The sequence below is a fragment of the Brachyistius frenatus genome, unplaced genomic scaffold, assembly GCF_029030835.1.
Source record: "Brachyistius frenatus isolate BFR_SWC_R1_liver_20210118 unplaced genomic scaffold, ASM2903083v1 Contig_349, whole genome shotgun sequence".
NCBI classification, from domain to species: domain Eukaryota; kingdom Metazoa; phylum Chordata; class Actinopteri; family Embiotocidae; genus Brachyistius; species Brachyistius frenatus.
In genome coordinates, this window is record NW_027210948.1 from 262,012 (window position 1) to 280,684 (window position 18,673).

The 18,673-nt window shown below is 45.7% G+C and overlaps 1 protein-coding gene across 4 annotated transcripts in view; it reads right to left on the bottom strand.

Annotated features, from left to right (window-relative positions):
- LOC138636056 (glutamate receptor ionotropic, NMDA 1-like) overlaps positions 1–13,710 on the bottom strand; it is a 43,137-nt gene extending 29,427 nt beyond the window's left edge. For 2 of the 4 annotated variants that reach the window (XM_069723870.1, XM_069723867.1), the window contains exons 1-6: positions 13,125–13,710; positions 11,707–11,963; positions 9,075–9,209; positions 8,231–8,407; positions 1,196–1,258; positions 264–361 (exon numbers count right to left, since the gene is read on the bottom strand). In XM_069723870.1, coding sequence (XP_069579971.1) covers positions 264–361; positions 1,196–1,258; positions 8,231–8,407; positions 9,075–9,209; positions 11,707–11,963; position 13,125 — 731 coding nt within the window. In that variant the 5' untranslated portion in view covers positions 13,126–13,710. The remainder of the gene's footprint in view (positions 1–263; positions 362–1,195; positions 1,259–8,230; positions 8,408–9,074; positions 9,210–11,706; positions 11,964–13,124) is intronic. The other 2 variants (XM_069723871.1, XM_069723868.1) reach the window with 1 other exon arrangement.
- Positions 13,711–18,673: the final 4,963 nt, after the last annotated feature.

The following is an 18,673-nucleotide window of genomic DNA, read 5'->3' on the forward strand; positions in this document are numbered from 1 at the left end:
ACCTAGAAAGACCATAACAACCACTTAGTAAGGCCATAGTAACCACCTAGTAAGACCATAACAACCACTTAGTAAGGCCATAGTAACCACCTAGTAAGACCATAGTAACCACCTAGTAAGACCATAACAACCACTTGGTAAGGCCATAGTAACCACTTAGTAAGACCATAGTAACCACCTAGTAAGAACACCCCAACCAAAGACAGTGATGTTACCATGGTATCCACCCTGCTTCCCCCCAGTTCCAAACATATGGTACCAACCTGGCAGAGAGGATGATGACTCGGGCCTCTAGGTCTCGGGCCTCCAGCAGCAGCGCCGTCAGGTTGGTTTCTGGGCTGAACAGCAGAACCTTCTCGGCCTGGAAGAGCCCGGCGCCAACGGACCGGAACCACCGGAGGACATTGAGAAACACGGCAGAACAAAACACCACAGAACACATCGTAGGACAGACATCGTTAGCAGTGAACCGCCAGACTCCCCTCCCCAACCACCCCGACCTCAACCATGCTCCCTCTCACCCACGCTACCACGGGATGAGGGGGCGGAGCCAAAAACAAAATGGAGACAAAAAGTGTTCGAGATCTGCTGAACTGAAATAAAACTCAAAGTCAAAGCTGGAAGACAAAAGAAGGAGGGGCAAAAAAGTTGTGCGCGGTGTGGTGGCACATGCAAACTGAGGCGCTTTCAAGACTCCAACCAACCAACCAATCAGGGACGTGCATGTTAGAGAGCGCTGATGCAACCGCAAATTAAAACAGATTTGAGTGGAGAAGAGGAGGAGGAGGAGGAGGGGAGCAGAAAGTGGTTCATTTCCCAACAGAAACAGAAAAGGAGTTTGATGTTGCAGAGGAGTGAGAGGATCCTGGTGGGCGGAGTTTCCTCAGACCTGCAGACCGAGCCCAGTTGCAGCCGGGCCGCATGCAACCCTCCGCATGGAGGGAACTCAAGGAGTGGGTGGGGAGGAGGAGGGGGTGAGGAAGAGGAAGGGCGTCTCTCCTGCCAGTGTAAACCCATCCCCGGTGTGCAGGAGTTCATGAGAAACCAAAAGAAAAGATGGTGCCACCAGGATAAGAGTCTATCTCTGGAGCCGGCTGGGTTCTGGGTGGGCGGGGCTAAACTGGTGTTCGGTACTACTGGGCGAGCTCAGAGATTGGTTGGGCGGCGTGCATCATGTGACCATGCAGTTTGATACCTTGGGTGTTCTCCTGAAGTCAAAGTTCTGTTGGTCGATGTTTTCATAGTTCCTGTTTTTAGTCTGATGGTTGATGTGCACAGAGAAAATATGAACACACAAGATTATCCACAGTCAGAAGGGATGAGTCAGCAAAACATCAACAATGAGATCAAGGTGGACGACGCACACACGTCCCAGTCTGTCCTCCTGTCTGTCCTCATATCTGTCTCTCTGTCCTCATGTCTGTCCATCTGTCTGTCCACCTGTCTGTCCTCCTGTCTGTCCACCTGTCTGTCCTCATGTCTGTCCACCTGTCTGTCCTCATGTCTGTCCTCCTGTCTATCCACCTGTCTGTCCACCTGTCTGTCCTCATGTCTGTCTCTCTGTCCACCCGATTACATTTTGAGGTCACCGTGACATCACATTCCTCTCATTCATCCGACCCGTTCTCGATAACACGATATCTCAACAACGCCTCGAGGGACGTTCTTCAAATTTGGTACAAACGTTCACTTGGACCGAGGGATAAACTGATTCAATTTTGGGGTCAAAGGTCACCGTGACCCCCTGTCCCTCCCATTCCCGTGAACATGGCTCACAGAAGGACAGACGGCGACCGTCTTCCACGTGGTCACATCCTGAACGTGTGACTGTAAAGATCTTCTGCGTGTCGTGTCCGAACATGTGTGTGAAGAATCGTCTGTTGTCATGGCAACTACCCTACCTTCCAATTAGTGTCAGATTTATTGGGACAAATTCCTGCAAAGTCTTCACTGCAGATGTGATATGAGTCTGGACGGACAGACTGGTGGAGGAAACAACCAGGAGGAGGTTGTAGTTTTATTTTGTTGGGATGAATCATCGTTTGCATGCAAAACATTTACATCCTAATATTAGAAATATTAACTCCATCACTTGAGTTTTCTAACATGATATTCCAGCAGGATGAACGAGGCTCCTGATAAATTAAAGCGCCGAGGAGCCGGCAGATAATCAGTGTGATTCAGAAACAGCTGCGCATTAATAACGCAACCGTTCAACACTGTAACTGTGACCTTTCCTGTGAGGTGTGATAAACCCTGAATTCTGTCTGCAGGCGCCATCACAGCGCTTTTATTTTTAGAGCCGACAGACGAGTCAGAAACGTGTCGAACTTCACAGCCGAACAACCTTCAAACTGCCGAAGCTGACGAAGTGCGAACATACTTTATTTCAGCTTCTTCTGAATATGTTATTCTGAGTCTTTAAAGCTTTAATCACTGCCAGAGGAGAAGCTTTCATCTATCTGACAGTCCCTGTAGGACGCCACGGTCACGGGATCGCAGTCATCAACGCAAATTCAAAACCATCTCCATTTAAAAAAAAAAAAAGTAGAGAATTAATATATGTATGTGGCGTGTTTGTTATCACAGGAGGTGATTACATAACGATTCTTCAGTCGGTAGAAGTTCCCTAAAAAAACAAACTGAATCGCTATTTTTTTTTACAAATTCACGCGAGTTTACGTAAAAAAAACTAAAACTTAAAACTTTGCAAATAACATCGAATTTTTTTAAAGAAAAGCTGACGTAAAATCTAAAATGTTTTGATCACAACGATAAAAAGTTAATTTATTTAAAGTTTAATTAACTTAAAGTTAATTGACAGTGACTTTTCGGAAAAACACAATAAAATTAGTGATTCCAGCTTCTGAAACAATCCAATCCGATTTATTTGATTATTACAAGTTTTAAGGTTTGAACATAAACTCAATTAATCAATCCATAAATTGAAAAAACAATCCATTTTTTTTTTTTTTTTTTTAATGAAAATGATCATTACAGAATCCGTCAATTTGCAGGTTTTAGTGCCCTCCGGTGGTGAGGATGCATACTGCAACCAACTGAACACTCATTTTCAGGAGTGTAAGATGTTGATCTGAAACTTGTGAAGAACAAGAAAGTCTTTCTGTCAAGTCAGACTTTGGTTTGTCTCTTCTGGGCTCCTGTAGAAAACATGGCTGTCCAACATGGCGGCTCCGTGGAAGAAGACCCGCTCAGTGCGTAGATATAAAGGCTCATTCTGAGGTCACGAAAACACTACGACGCTGAGTTTCAGCTGATTTTAGACTAATGAGAACAGAGTTATGAATATTATATTGTGTTCTTCTGACAGTCGACCGACACGTTTGTTCTTTCAACAACTGTTGTGTCGCAGGATGTTTCGTCGACACCTGATTGTAACTCGCTGTCGGTTCAAACCAAATGAAACCCGATAAAAAGCCACCCGAGTGTCGTCTCTTATCGAGTCTGAGACTTTCCTCCCTGCAAACTTCCTGTGATGTTAATCCGGAGCGGCGGCGGAGCGTCCCATTAGTCCTCCACTCGATCCGCTCCAAATGTTAATCTCATTAAAATTACATCCTGACGCAGAGTCCCCGAGCAGCGCTCACATTCACGAAGCCTCGCTCGCTGCTTCAGACTGAAACTGTGAATCTGGAAACTCTGGAAACTACACTCACGGCGAACACGACTCAACCAGAGGTCGGATCATCGGCGTCGACACAACCGAGTCTGAGCACACGCTCAGAGTCCCAATCAGACCTTCAAGCTCCACAACAGGAAAACACAAAAATAATGAGATAATATGAGGTTTCATTTTGTCCGTCTGTAAACCTGAGACATCTTTTTAGAGGCTGAAACAGTCAGTGAACGCACCATTACAGCTGAATCAGGAAATCAGGACGTCTAGAAAGCAGCAGATTTACCGTCTAATGTCGTTTCATCTTCAGACAGGATTCTCAGCTGATCCGTTAAAGTTCAAACATCCAGGATATAAAACAGCTGGAACAGAAAAAGGACTGCAAATCTAACGTTACCCATGAATTTATTTAAAAAGGCAGAAAACAGAGTTCCACACGTTAATGTGACCGCTGGTAGGTGAACATTCGTGATGTCACCACGGACCTGAAACTGGAGCGGAGAAACATCAGATTTGGGAAAAAAAAGGAAATCTTGAATACGCCCACTGCAGAGTGTTCCTGAGCCCACGCAGTGATTTCCACTGAGTTAAACTCTGTAAACGGTCAACGGAGACCCTTGAAATGCTTCAGAAAGTCTACGGCGATGAAGCGATGATCCGGGCGAGGTGTTCTGAGTGACGTTCACGTTTCAAGAGGAGCGGAACATCGGTTTTTTCTACCGTTACTTGTTGATAATAGCATTAGCTACGATTATCAATTTTGCCAATGTCTCTATAGCTCCAGCTACTGTTATGATCAGTTAACGTTAGCGAATAGTAATATTAGTTAGTCTTAGTTCACGGTAGGGTAAGCTAACACTAGCAGCATTCTATATGCACAGTTAGTTAACAGAATCAACAGAAAACAATGGTTCCAACGTTGCTAACGTAACTAAATGTATCGTTACGAAATGTTAGTTTACAGAAGGGTTAGCTAACATTAGCAGCATTAGTTAGCTGATGGTAGTATTAGCTAACGCATTAGCTAGCAGCAACAGTAGAAAAAAAGAGTTGCCAATGTAGGCCACGTAGCTAAAGTTAGCTAACAGTAATAGCAGAAAAATCATTAGTGGGCATGTTGAAGATTTTGTTCCCCAAAATCTGCTGTTTCTCGAAGTGTTCACGTACCAGTGGTCATGGTAACGTAACAAAAACAATAACAATCCACCGTGTTTTCTGACATTTCCAGTCATCAGTTTTACACACGTCATTTTTAAAAGGAAGTTTACGGAGAAAATGCTTTTTGGGCCAAAGGAGAGTTTTTTGTTGCAATACCACAAGTGGCCACTGAGAGACGTTGGCAGCAGAGACACTCGTTGGGTTATAAAATCATGTCTCTGATCCGATAGGTGTTTTACTGTGAAAGTTCTGCACAGGAAGTGTTGCTGAAGTTAAACGACTCGTCAGTATCGGAGCTCGTTTGCGTATTTATTTACGTTTTTAATAAATGTATTTATCAGTGTTTGAGATCATTGATTAGTTTCACAGATTTACTGTGATTTAACTGCTAAGTTCTGTGGTTTTAATTATTATTAATGTTTTGAAATCTGTATAAACAAAGTTGATTCATATTATAACTGAATTTCTCAGGCGTAAATGTGTAAACGTAAATTTGTCGGCAGAAATAATTTAATTTAATAGAGAAAAACTTTTTTTATTCTAACGAGTTAACTACCTTCAGGCTTTTACTTTGAAAAGCTGTGTAGGTCGTATGTTTGAGGGCTGCTGTGATGTTTATGATCATCACATGACAGCTGGCATCGGATCGGCGTTCGGCGCCGGCTCTGTTCACCTACTTTAACTAATGTGCTGTAATATTCATGTCGCTCCCACTTTAAAAAGTCGCTCCTCCAATATTCATGAACGTGTTTGACTCAAACTGAGACATGAAGTCACACTCCAACTTTTCTAAACTTGAACTTGTCTCCGGACTCCCGAGGATTCGTCTTCCGTCCTCTCGGAGTTTTGTTGCCGTTTTGTCGTCCCGTCTCTTCTTCTTCTGCGTTTTGTTTCCGTCTCCGGGGGCGACGGCTGTTTAGACTTCATGAACATCGATCCGTCACAGACTTGATCAGATGTATTGATCCATCATTCATCACCAGCACCGCTCTGACCCACTTCTCGTCTCATATCCTGTCTAAACCTCGGCTCCCTGCAGCGCCCCCTGCTGGGGAGGACGCTGGCGTCTACAGTCTGTTTCCATGGAAATGAGACGCTCATTAAATGTAAACTAAAGTCAGAATCAAACGAACGCAGCTCTTGGAATTGTTGAGGACTTACAAATATGTGAAAGTTCATAATCAGAAAGTTCTTAGATAAAAAAATGTACGTAGATGATTCAGGTTTCTACGTGTGGGTCTGACAGACAGACAGTCGGTGGAGGACAGACAGTCGGAGGACAGACAGACAGTTGGTGGAGGACAGACAGTCAGAGGACAGACACACAGTCCAAGGACAGACAGTCGGGGGACAGACAGACAGTCGGAGGAGGACAGACAGACAGTCGGAGGACAGACACACAGTCGGAGGACAGATAGTCGGAGGACAGACAGTCGGAGGACAGACAGCAGCGACAGAAGCAGCTGAAACGTGTTTTCACGGTTTCCGTCAGAGTTGGTGAAAACAGATGCGAGGAACTGAAAGGATGATGTGGACGGACAAACAGGAAGAAAAAGCGTAGCGAGAGGACACCAAAATGAAATGAATGGGTTTCAAAATAAAAGGAAGAAAAACATAAAAGAAAAACATAAGAAAACTCCACCAAGACTCAAAATATATCACCAACATTTACCTGATAAATGCAGCGATGGAGGACTCAGCTGTCCGGGGTCAAAGAACCAAAACCACAAAGTCCAGAATCGAGACCAGAATATCTCGTCTCAGGAACATCAAGTCCAGACTCAATTTAAGTCACGTGAGTTGAGTCCGAAGGCTCTCACACTATATAAACATGGTGGAGTCGATCTCATGTTGATTAGACGTTATAACGATCAGTCAGTTTGTTAAAAAACATTCAGGTCATAAATTTTATTTAGTTGATATATTTATATAATATGTCAATATGAACCTGAGAAGAACAGAGCTGCTATATTTAGGGCCCGAGCACCGATGTGTGAAAGTCCTGTTGTTATTCAAGCCATAATTATTCTCGTTCCTTATTTTTCTCCACAAAGAACTGCATTTTTGGAGGATTTATCATATTCAAAACCTCATGAAAGTTGGTACACATTTGTCTCCCGGCAAAACATTTCGTATTGTAGTGGCGTCGCGAGTGGGCGTGGCCAAATGGCTCGCTAGCGCCCCCTAAAGAGATGCCCCGGCGGCCACATTTACCTAAATGCACGAAATCCGGTGGACACGTGTATCACACCTAGACGCACAAAAAAGTTACATTGCACCGTTACGTCAACTCGACAGGAAGTCCACCATGTTGTATTTAGTCACCATTTTTGACGATTCACACAATGTTGTACTTTAACAAACTCCAACAGATTTTGTTGGACGGACTTGAAATTTAGTCTGTGCACTCTTAACAATTACAAGTAATCAAAATAATTAGTTTTCATCGATCGGTGTGCCCGTAGCGTGGCGGCCAAAAAGCGACCCAAAAATGTCTTTAGGGACACTTTTTGCTATAGTATGACTTTGTGTTTAAAGTAACGATGAAGGGGGATTTGAACCTAAGACCTTTTAACTGAGAAGCAACAGCACTAAACACTACTCCACCAATCTCCCCAGAAAATTCTCATTCAAATGCGACCAAAATTGCCGCAGACATTCTTTGGATAGTAGAAATACGTGTTTTCAAGTTGGTCTGCAGTGATATATATATATACATATATATATATACTAGGCACCAACTTTCCTGAGTTTTTGAAGATGTTAAAGCCGCCAAAGAAAGCCAATTTTTTTTTTTTAAAGAAAAATAAGGAATGAGATCAAGAAAAAAATGTAAACTGCAAGCGGGAATATGCGGACCCTCGCACGCTGCAGGTCGGGGAGCCGGGGGGGGCACACCGACCTGCAGCGTGCGAGGGCCACAGATCACTGCTTGCAGTTTTAATTTATGTTTATGATCCATGAACACAAACAAAGATTTAAAAAAATTCTTGGTGGAGACGGAAAGAAGAAAAAGAAAAAAAAAAAGAGACGACAAGGAAGCTTTGAAGCTGTCGGCAGAAAGAGGATGAAGAGGCGAAGATACAATGATGGGACGATGACGATGGTGATGATGATAATGATGAAGATGACGAAGATAATGATGAAGATGATGATGACCTCACACACACTGCAGCTCGTTATGTTCCATGCAGTGAAAACCACACACCTGTAGACACACCTGGATTAGAACACACACACACACACACACACACACACACACACACACACACACACACACACACACACACACACACACACACACACACACACACACACACGCCTCCAGAAACACACATGACACGCAGCACACACGTGTTTTCATCCTGTGTGTATGTTTCCTGTGTGCGTATATATGTTAGTGTATACGTGCGTGTTGTTGCCGTGGAAACTGACCTTGGTCTCTCGCTCCTCCAGCAGCGTCTCCAGCCTCTTCTGGGCGGCTCGGCCTTCGTGGTCGTCGCTGACGATCAGGATGATGTGGTTCCACCTGAACTCCCTCATCAGGTCGAACCACACCTGAGCCTGGTGGGAGTATGGAGGCACGGTCCTCAGGAAGGACAGGTGGATGCTCTGAGGAGGGAGGGGGGGGATTTAAATTATTTAAAGCTTTTTTCGTGTCGATAACGTTGAATTTTGGTGTTCCATCTGAACGACCGCTCGACTCTCCTCAATTCTGCTCAGATGGATTTTCATTCAATAATCCGATATCGATTCATTAATGCCGAGATGATCTTTCACACCTTCTACAATTTGGACTCCAGTAAAGTGTCTCTATCTGATTTGTTTTTCACACAAGCTGCTGCTGGTGAGAAAATCAAACGCCCCCTGACGTGCTGTTATTTTGGCCGCACCTGATAAACATGTGAATATTTCATCAGGAAACTGAGGACACTGACCGATGGGATATTCTGGGAGCAATGATGCTCTCAACGGTTCCTGAGAGGCTCCTGTTCAGTCACACGTCCGAGAGAATCTCTGAACCGCGACAAACCCGACTGAATATTGTACAACCTGCAACTAATGGAACCTGAAGGCACCACAGGACCGCCTCAACACTACTGTACTGTACTGTTTACCAGGTGGGTCCACCTGGATGGAGGACATGTTCCTGTTGTCGCAGTGTAAGATGATTCTGAGAGAAGATGAGAGGATCCATGACGGAGCCCTGAGGAACACCAACACAGACCAGAGTTCAAACTGTGACCCTCTGAGGTTTCAGCTGGCCGACTCAGCTCACCTTGTCCGAGTAGATGGACATGCGTGTTGTCAGGCCGACCACGGGGATCCGGTAGAAACCAGCGGTGTAGGAGACTGGCGTCGGAGTCAGGTGGTCGTTGGACTGAGGAGGATGACTGACCAGGATCGCATAAACCTGCAGAGCAGGAAGATTTAAAAAAATTCAAAAAAACAAAAACGGTCAGAAAACAAGAAAATATACAAATATTAGATAATAAAATCAGAGTATGAATAATTATACTCCTTTTTGTGGCTTTTCAAAGAACTACCAATACACAATACGTGAACTCTAACACGTTCAATCAGTTCTATTATAGTCAACCGTCAGTGATGTCATATTTGGACGAGTCAATCAAAACAGTAAATCAAACACACACGCCCCCAAAAACAGGTCTTCTCGAATCTTCTTTTCTAATGAATGAGGGATTATTTTCAGATGGACCTCCAGAAAACTAAGAAGAAGGAGTGACTTTAGCTAACAACACCGAGATAACTGATGGACACATTTTATTCACTTTGGATTTGATGAGAGAAGTTGAATGGGAGTCTATGGAGCCGGAGGCTTTTTGGAGCCGACCTCTAGTGGCACTCGCTGGTATTGCAGCTGAAGACACTTCTTTCAGACCGGGAAGCTACGAACACTTTTATAAACAGTCTGTTGGTAAAATTTATGTGGACCAGAAGGAACAAATAAAACTGACAAAGAAACGAGGTCAGCTGAGATCTCCATCACACTGATTCGACCTGAAGACACTCAGAGGCTCATTTTTACACTTTTGTATTGATAACACTCATTTAGTGCATCAACTAACATATTTCATTTGAAATTAGAGGGAAACTTTGCAGGACTATCTTTGAAAACACCTTGAAATTGTAAGCGTCTGATTTTTTTGTAAATTCAGAGTAAAGTTACCAGTAAATAATGTGTGAAAAGCCAGAGCTGCAGAACGAAGCGTTGCAGCAGCGATCAGACAGAATCAGTGAGTGTGTTGGAGATGAAGTGGTGAACGCAGTCTGCAGCCAGCGGCCTCTAATCCCTCCATCTCTGCTGCAGCAGGACAGACGGATTACATCCGTGTCCCCGCAGAGACACTGGACGCTAATCTGACGTCCATCGCTCTCCAACACAAATCTCCTGTCCAACACCTCAACACCATGTTGGCCTCATTTCCTGTACAAAGAGACACTGGAGGACCCTGAACGTCTCTCCTGTTCCTGCTGGTTGACGTGAATCATGTGAACCTTTTCTGACACACAGTCACATGATCAGCTGACAGACTTCTACATCTGGAACAGGTTTTACTTCCTGCTTTTTATTGGACCTAATGTGTCTCTTTAGAGGCTTTTATTGTGAAAAGCTGAAGTGCAGGTGATGTTTTAAAGTCCTGATTTAAATGCTGCTTTATGTAGTTTTTCTAAATATATTATCCAGAAACAGAAAGTTCAAAATGGCGACTCACTTCCTGGAGATGTTTCAAATCAAAAGCCTTCCAGTTGATCAATCACTGAAATTTGAATGGCTGGTTTAGTTTTGACTGTTCACAGCACAGGTTTTGTTCTGAGGCTGTGACTCCACATTAAAGGTTTCTTCAAAGACTGGAACCCCCCACCAGGTAAAGACTGGAACCTCCCACCAGGTAAAAGACTGGAACCCCCCACCAGGTAAAAGACTGGAACCTCCCACCAGGTAAAGACTGGAACCTCCCACCAGGTAAAAGACTGGAACCCCCCACCAGGTAAAGACTGGAACCTCCCACCAGGTAAAACACTGGAACCCCCCACCATGTAAAGACTGGAACCCCCCACCATGTAAAGACTGGAACCTCCCACCAGGTAAAACACTGGAACCCACCACCATGTAAAGACTGGAACCCCCCACCAGGTAAAAGACTGGAACCTCCCACCATGTAAAGACTGGAACCCCCCCACCAGGTAAAGACCGGAACCCCCCCCACCAGGTAAAGACCGGAACCTCCCACCAGGTAAAGACCGGAACCTCCCACCAGGTAAAAGACTGGAACCCCCCACCAGGTAAAAGACCGGAACCTCCCACCAGGTAAAGACTGGAACCCCCCACCAGGTAAAGACTGGAACCTCCCACCAGGTAAAACACTGGAACCCCCCCACCAGGTAAAAGACTGGAACCTCCCACCATGTAAAGACCGGAACCTCCCACCAGGTAAAGACCGGAACCCCCCCCCCACCATGTAAAGACCGGAACCTCCCACCAGGTAAAGACCGGAACCTCCCACCAGGTAAAAGACTGGAACCCCCCCACCAGATAAAAGACTGGAACCTCCCACCATGTAAAGACCGGAACCTCCCACCAGGTAAAGACCGGAACCCCCCCCCACCATGTAAAGACCGGAACCTCCCACCATGTAAAAACCGGAACCCCCCACCAGGTAAAAGACCGGAACCTCCCACCAGGTAAAGACCGGAACCTCCCACCAGGTAAAAGACCGGAACCTCCCACCAGGTAAAAGACTGGAACCTCCCACCAGGTAAAAACCGGAACCCCCCACCAGGTAAAAGACCGGAACCTCCCACCAGGTAAAGACCGGAACCCCCCACCAGGTAAAGACTGGAACCTCCCACCAGGTCATGTGACAGCCACAGTGATGCATCCTCACCTGGTTGGAGATGAGGTCCTCACAGACCGACAGCGCCATCTGGATGGCGTTGGGTTTGTGGGTGACGGAGATAGCGTTCATCTTGAACTTGTCCCTCCCATAGAGGGCGTTGGCCTGACTGACCGCCTCCTTGAACACCTGCTCGTAGCGCTTCTGGCTCAGGACGGCGCCCACGTTCACCAGACGGGGCTCGCAGCCGCCCCGCGCCACCGAGCAGCACTGCAGCACGGCAAGCAGCAGGACGCCGCGCATCTCCACTGGGGTGGGGGGGGGGAACCTGCCGTTAGCAATAATATATAAACAGCTGGTCCAATGTGGGCGGGGCTTCATGTCAGTAGTCCGTCACTGATTGGTGGGTCGGTAAAATCAGGATTCTTTTAGCCTCTGATGTCAGAACAGGAAGTCAGGGGGCGCTGTTTCACACGCAGTTTAACCCGGCAGGTCTCAACCTGTGGGTCAGGGCCCTCCAAAGGGGTCACCAGATGTCATGCAAGGGGTCGTCGGAAACCGATTCAAACTTTTATCGCAAATTATAGAATCTGGAATATTAATAAAGTGCTGATGTGGACTAAATGTAAATTAAATTGAATGAAACTATGAAAACGTACTAATTATTTTAGACCGATTTCAAAATCACAGAAACACAAACAAATGTCAGTTTTTAAATGTTTTCAAATCTATCAAATGTTTTCACTGATTGATCGAATTGATGAAATCTGAAGCTTTTCAAATAAAACTTTCTGAACTGGTTTATAGAAGCTGTTTCTATGACGACGGGCTCCTTCATAAGGTAAAACGGTGGGAGCCATTAGAACCAAATATTAATCTGACAAAAAATAATGTTTATATTGAGTGAAATTACATTTCTTTAAAATATTTTACAGAAAATTGACGTTAAAAATCTGAAATTAAACTTAATAAACACTCTTAAATCTGTCAGTCGTTTTATTATTTATCAAGTCGGTGAGAAAAAAACAACCGACGAAAGACTTGACATGAATGCAGAGACACAACGAGGACAACGACAACACAACAACAACAAAACAACAACAACGACAACAAAGAGACTGAACTGATGAAAAAAATGCAACATGATGAGGAAACAGAAATCAGACCAACTGACTTCAAACAGAAAGAAACAACAAACAACAATAAAAATAAATAAACAACAAGTAAGAAAATAAATAAATAAATTATTATTATTATAAATTATTATTAATCAAGTAATTAAAAACAAATGAAACACAAGAAATCTAAATGAACAGAAATGCCTGTGTGTGTGTTTCATAATCTATTTTTATGTAAAACTTCTGTCAGGAAGGTCTGAGTAACAGTAGAGGTACTCAGTGAGAGGAAGGGGCGGAGTTCTGAAGGAGACTCCGGTTCTACTGGGTTCTAATGAGGAACGAGACACTTACTGCTGCAGGTTCTGGTTCTGTTGCAGGTCCTGGTTCTCCCAGCCGGGTTCCTCCTCGCGCACAGATTCCGTAACAAATTGCGTCGGTCTCCTGTTGATTTCACGGTCCCGGTTTTGCCGGTCTGTTCCTCTATCAGTGTTACCGGTACCGGTCCTGGACTGGCAGATCTTGTTGTGGTTCGGTGGTTCGGGTCTGTCGGGTTAAAGGTTTTTTTTTTTTTTTTTTCTTCTCTCGGTGATGACTGAGACTTGAACCCGGTGCGGTTCGGTTCGGTTCAGTTCGGCCCTCAGACTCTGACGGCGGAGATGAGTGAGGTCGTGGTTCCGGTGTCGGTTCGGATGGACTGCAGGTTGTTTTGACTCGGGGACGGTGTCGCCTCGTCCTGTTGATTCAGCGCGGCTCCATCAGGTCCGTCAGTCCGAGAATTCCCGGTCCGGATCCGGTTCTTCTCTGCCGGACTCTGACTGGACCCGGTTCCCTGTCCGTCTGTTCGGGCTCGTGATGCTCGCGGACTTCCAGGTGACCTGATGCTCGCGAGCCCGCTGATCTGTCCTTGGATCGCTGACGCTCGCTCCCGGCTTCCCGCGCGCTCACAGCGGAGGAGAGGACAGCAGGCGTGCGGCCGACAGAGCGCGGGCACGAGCGTCACGTTAATAAGCTATCGTGTGTTCACGTCCTGAAACCACATCCGGTCACCTGCTCGTCCTCCGATCAGTCAGCTGATCATCAATAAATCTGATCAATCTCTTTTTAATTTACGTTTAGTTTCCGGAGCTTTTGATCTCATCACCTGACCTTCATCAAACACTAAACACTGCTTTATCAGGGAGGGAACCAGGGTCCAGAACCAGGGGTCAGAAGACCCAGAGGTCCAAAACCAGGGGCCAGAGCCAGGGGTCCAGAATCAGGGGTCCAGAACAAGGAGTCCGAAGACTCAGGGGTCCAGAGCCAGGGGTCCAGAATCAGGAGTCAGAAGACTCAGAGGTCCAGAACCATGGGTCAGAAGACTCAGAGTTCCAGAACCAGGAGCCCAGAACCAGGAGTCAGAAGACTCAGAGGTCCCAGGTCCAGAGCGTCTGAAGGAGCAAAGAGAGACAGAACCAGTTCAAACTGTTTCCTGTTCTGATCGATTCTGATATCAGGTCACATTTAGTACTGAAGGATCTGGACCTGGATCAGGTTTAGGATCAGGATCTGGTTCTGGATCAGGTTCTGCATCAGCATCTGCATCTGCACCTGGATCACCAGAAGAATTAAATTGAACATGTTTAATATCAGCAGAATAAAATGAGTGTGAACCTCTTCCTCTCACCTGCCCTGCTCATCTGCCTCCGCCTGACTCCGCCCACCTGTACTGACCCAACTCAGGTGAACACAACTGCCTTTAAAAAAAAAAGAAGAACACACCTGCTGATCCGGTCCAGTGCAGCACCGAGTGGTGACGTCACGGACGTCCACCTGAGAGAGGTGTGTTCGTGTTTAGTGAGGCACCAACCCGGCTCTCTTGAGGACCCTGCGGACAGACGGACCGACACCGGTCCATTCAAGAGTTCACCGTTGCGACACCTGACTGGAGGGGGCGGGGCTAGGTGACCTAGGACCCGGATGTTCGCTCGGCTCGCGTGGAGGAGTAAATTTTAAGTGTGAACAACTTGTGCAGGTAGTGGAGGTCTGACAGGAAGATTGTGGGTAATAAGAGACGGACCTGTTTGTCCTCGGAGCTCCTGGAAGAGTGTCAGGTCTCTGGTGGACCGGAACCGGCGCTGGATTGAGGTCTGGGGGTCATGATGAAGACCACTGAGAAGGTAAGACACCTGTCTGAGAGGGCGTGGCCTCAGCGGGACGGAAGCGGGGGTGTGGCTCCTGAACTTCAGATAATACATTTGTTTTGGGTTTTAAATTTATTTTAACGAGAAGCTCGAACAAACTTGTATTAACAATAAAACAGATCTGATGAACTCTTTAGTTTTTATGTTAATTTTAGCAGCTGGTTTTACCTGGAAAGGAACTGTTTCTGAACAGCAGGGGGCGCTGCAGCACCAACAGACTGGAGGTTCATCTGGAGGATTAGGTTAGGTTAGGTTAGGTTAGGTAGTTACTTTATTAATCCCCGAGGGGAAATTTTTTCGCCACAGCAGCATACAGAAGCAATAAGATAATAATAAAATAATAGAAAAGCAATAAAATAGCAGTAAAAAAATATTAAATATAAATATAAAATATAAAATGCACAGTATATACAGTATATACAGTACAGTATATATCTATATATATTATATACAAACAACCAAGAAACACAGACAAAAGTGTTATTGTTATGTGATGGATTTTACCAGAGGTGAGTTATTGTACAGTCTTATTGCGGTCGGCAGGAATGATCTCCTGTATCTGGAACGATCTCCTGTATCAGGAATGATCTCCTGTATCAGGAATGATCTCCTGTATCTGGAATGATCTCCTGTATCAGGAATGATCTCCTGTATCAGGAATGATCTCCTGTATCTGGAATGATCTCCTGTATCTGGAATGATCTCCTGTATCAGGAATGATCTCCTGTATCAGGAATGTTCTTCCTCTCCACCACCTTTTCCAGACTGTCCAGATTGCAGCCGATGATGGAGCCGGCCTTCTTAACCAGCTTGTTAAGTCTGTTGGTGTCTCCGGCTCCAATGCTGCCCTCTCCCCCTCCCCCCTCCCCCCAGCAGACCACAGTGAAGTACAGTTCACTGGCCACAACAGATGGTAGAACATCTCCAACATCTCGCTGCACACATTGAAGGATCGAAGTTTCCTCAAGAAAAAGAGTCGACTCATCACCTTCTTGTAGACAGCGTTGATGTTGGTCTTCCAGTTCAGTCTGTTGTCATGGAGACACCAGGTACTTGTACTCCTCCACCATGTCCACCTCCTCTCCCAGAACTCTCACCGGTTGTGGAGCCGTCGTCTTCCTCATGAAGTCGACCACCATCTCTCTGGTCTTGGCCACGTTCAGGAGGAGGTGATTTCTACCCGCCCACTCCACAAAGTCCTCCACTACTGCCCTGTACTCCTCCTCCCGTCCATCCCTTATACATCCGACCACTGACTCCTCCTCCCGTCCATCCCTTATACACCGTCCACTGACTCCTCCTCCCGTCCATCCCTTATACACCGACCACTGACTCCTCCTCCCGTCCATCTCTTATACATCCTACCACTGCAGAGTCATCAGAGAACTTCTGCAGATGTCTTGACTCTGAGTTGTTCTGGAAGTCAGTGGTGTAGGAGGTGAACAGGAAGGAGACAGAACAGTTCCCTGAGGAGCTCCAGTACCACTGACCACCGTATCAGACAGCACACTGCCCAGACGGACAAACTGTGGTCTGCCTGTCAGGTAGTCATTGATCCAGGAGACTGTGGACGTGTCCACCCCCTCCACCCGCAGCTTCTCACTCAGCAGCAGTGGTTGGATGGTGTTGAATGCACTGGAGAAATCAAAGAAAGTGATTCTCACAGAGTCACCGGTTCCATCCATGAGACTGAGCTCGTTGCAGCAGGTAGATGATGGCATCGTCCACTCCCACATGAGGCTGGTATGCAAATTGCAGAAGGTCCAGAGAAGATTTCACCAGCGGCCTGAGGTGGGCCAAGACCAGCCTCTCCAGCACCTTCATCACATGAGATGTGAGGGCAACCGGTCGGTAGTCGTTGAGGCCAGATGGAGTCGTCTTCTTAGGGACGAACCAGGCAGGACGTCTTCCACAGCACCGGGACCTCCTCCTGCTTCAGGCTCAGGTTGAAGAGGTGTTGTAGGACCTCAGCCAGCTGGACGGCGCAGGTCTTCAGGACCCCGGGGCCGATGGCGTCAGTTCTTCAGGACCACGGGGCTGATGCCTTCAGGTCTTCAGGACCCGGGGCTGATGCCTTCAGGTCTTCAGGACCCGGGGCTGATGCCTTCAGGTCTTCAGGACCCGGGGCTGATGCCTTCAGGTCTTCAGGACCCGGGGCTGATGCCGTCAGGCCCTGCAGCCTTGAGCTGGTGGAGTCTCTCCAGCTGTCTCCTAACCTGGCCAGTCGTCACAGAGAGGGGTGTGTGTGTGTGTGTGTGGGGGGGGGAGGTCAAGGTGTCGATGCAGCTCACCAGGGGGGACAGAGGGGGGAGGGGGGAGGCAGCAGAGGTGTTTGGGAGGTGTAAGGTGTGGAGGAGACAGATGAGAGTGGTGAACTAAACCTGTTGAAGAAACAGTTTAGCTCATTGTTCCTCTCCAGGTTCCCCCTGATTGTTCCTCTCCAGGTTCCCCCTGGTTGTTCCTCTCCAGGTTCCCCCTGGTTGTTCTGATTGTTCCTCTCCAGGTTCCCCCTGGTTGTTCCTCTCCAGGTTCCCCCTGGTTGTTCCTCTCCAGGTTCCCCCTGGTTGTTCTGATTGTTCCTCTCCAGGTTCCCCCTGATGTTCCTCTCCTGGTTCCCCCTGATTGTTCCTCTCCAGGTTCCCACCAGTTGTTCCTCTCCAGGTTCCCCCTGGTTGTTCCTCTCCAGGTTCCCCCTGATTGTTCCTCTCCATGTTCCCCCTGGTTGTCTCTCTCTCCCCTTGAACCCAGTAATCTCCTTCATACCGGTCTACACCTCCCTCACGTTGTTCTGCTGGAGTTTGGCCTCCAGCTTCCTCCTGTAGGAGTCCTTGCACTCTCTCATCTTCTCCTTCAGGTGGCGCTGCACTCTCCTGAGCTCCTCCCTGTCCCCAGACCTGAAGGCTGCTTTCTTCTGATTAAGAAGAACTTTCAGGTCACTGGTGATCCACGGCTTGTTGTTGGGGAAGCAGTGTCCAGTCCGGGATGGTACGGTGGTGTGTTCACAGAATTTGATGTATGACTAAAACTTATTTTTCACAAATTAAAAACATATCTTCTTTATCATCTTAATATTCTTTTTCATTTTTATATTCTTTATCATCTTTATCTTCTTTATCATCTTAATATTCTTTTTCATTTTTATATTCTTTATCATCTTTATCTTCTTTATCATCTTAATATTCTTTTTCATTTTTATATTCTTTATCATCTTTATCTTCTTTATCTTTAACATCTTTATCATCTTTATCATCTTTATCTTCTTTATCTTCTTTATCATATTTATCTTCTTTATCATCTTTATCATATTTATCTTCTTTGTCATCTTTATCATCTTTATCTTCTTTATCTTCTTTATCATCTTTATCATCTTCATCTTCTTTATCATCTTTATCTTCTTTATCTTCTTTATCATCTTTATCATATTTATCTTCTTTATCATCTTTATCATCTTTATCATCTTTATCTTCTTTATCATCTTTATCTTCTTTATCATCTTTATCTTCTTTATCATATTTATCTTCTTTATCATCTTTATCTTCTTTATCATTTTTATCATATTTATCTTCTTTGTCATCTTTATCATCTTTATCTTCTTTATCTTCTTTATCATCTTTATCATCTTTATCTTCTTTATCATCTTTATCTTCTTTATCTTCTTTATCTTCTTTATCATCTTTATCATATTTATCTTCTTTATCATCTTTATCTTCTTTATCATCT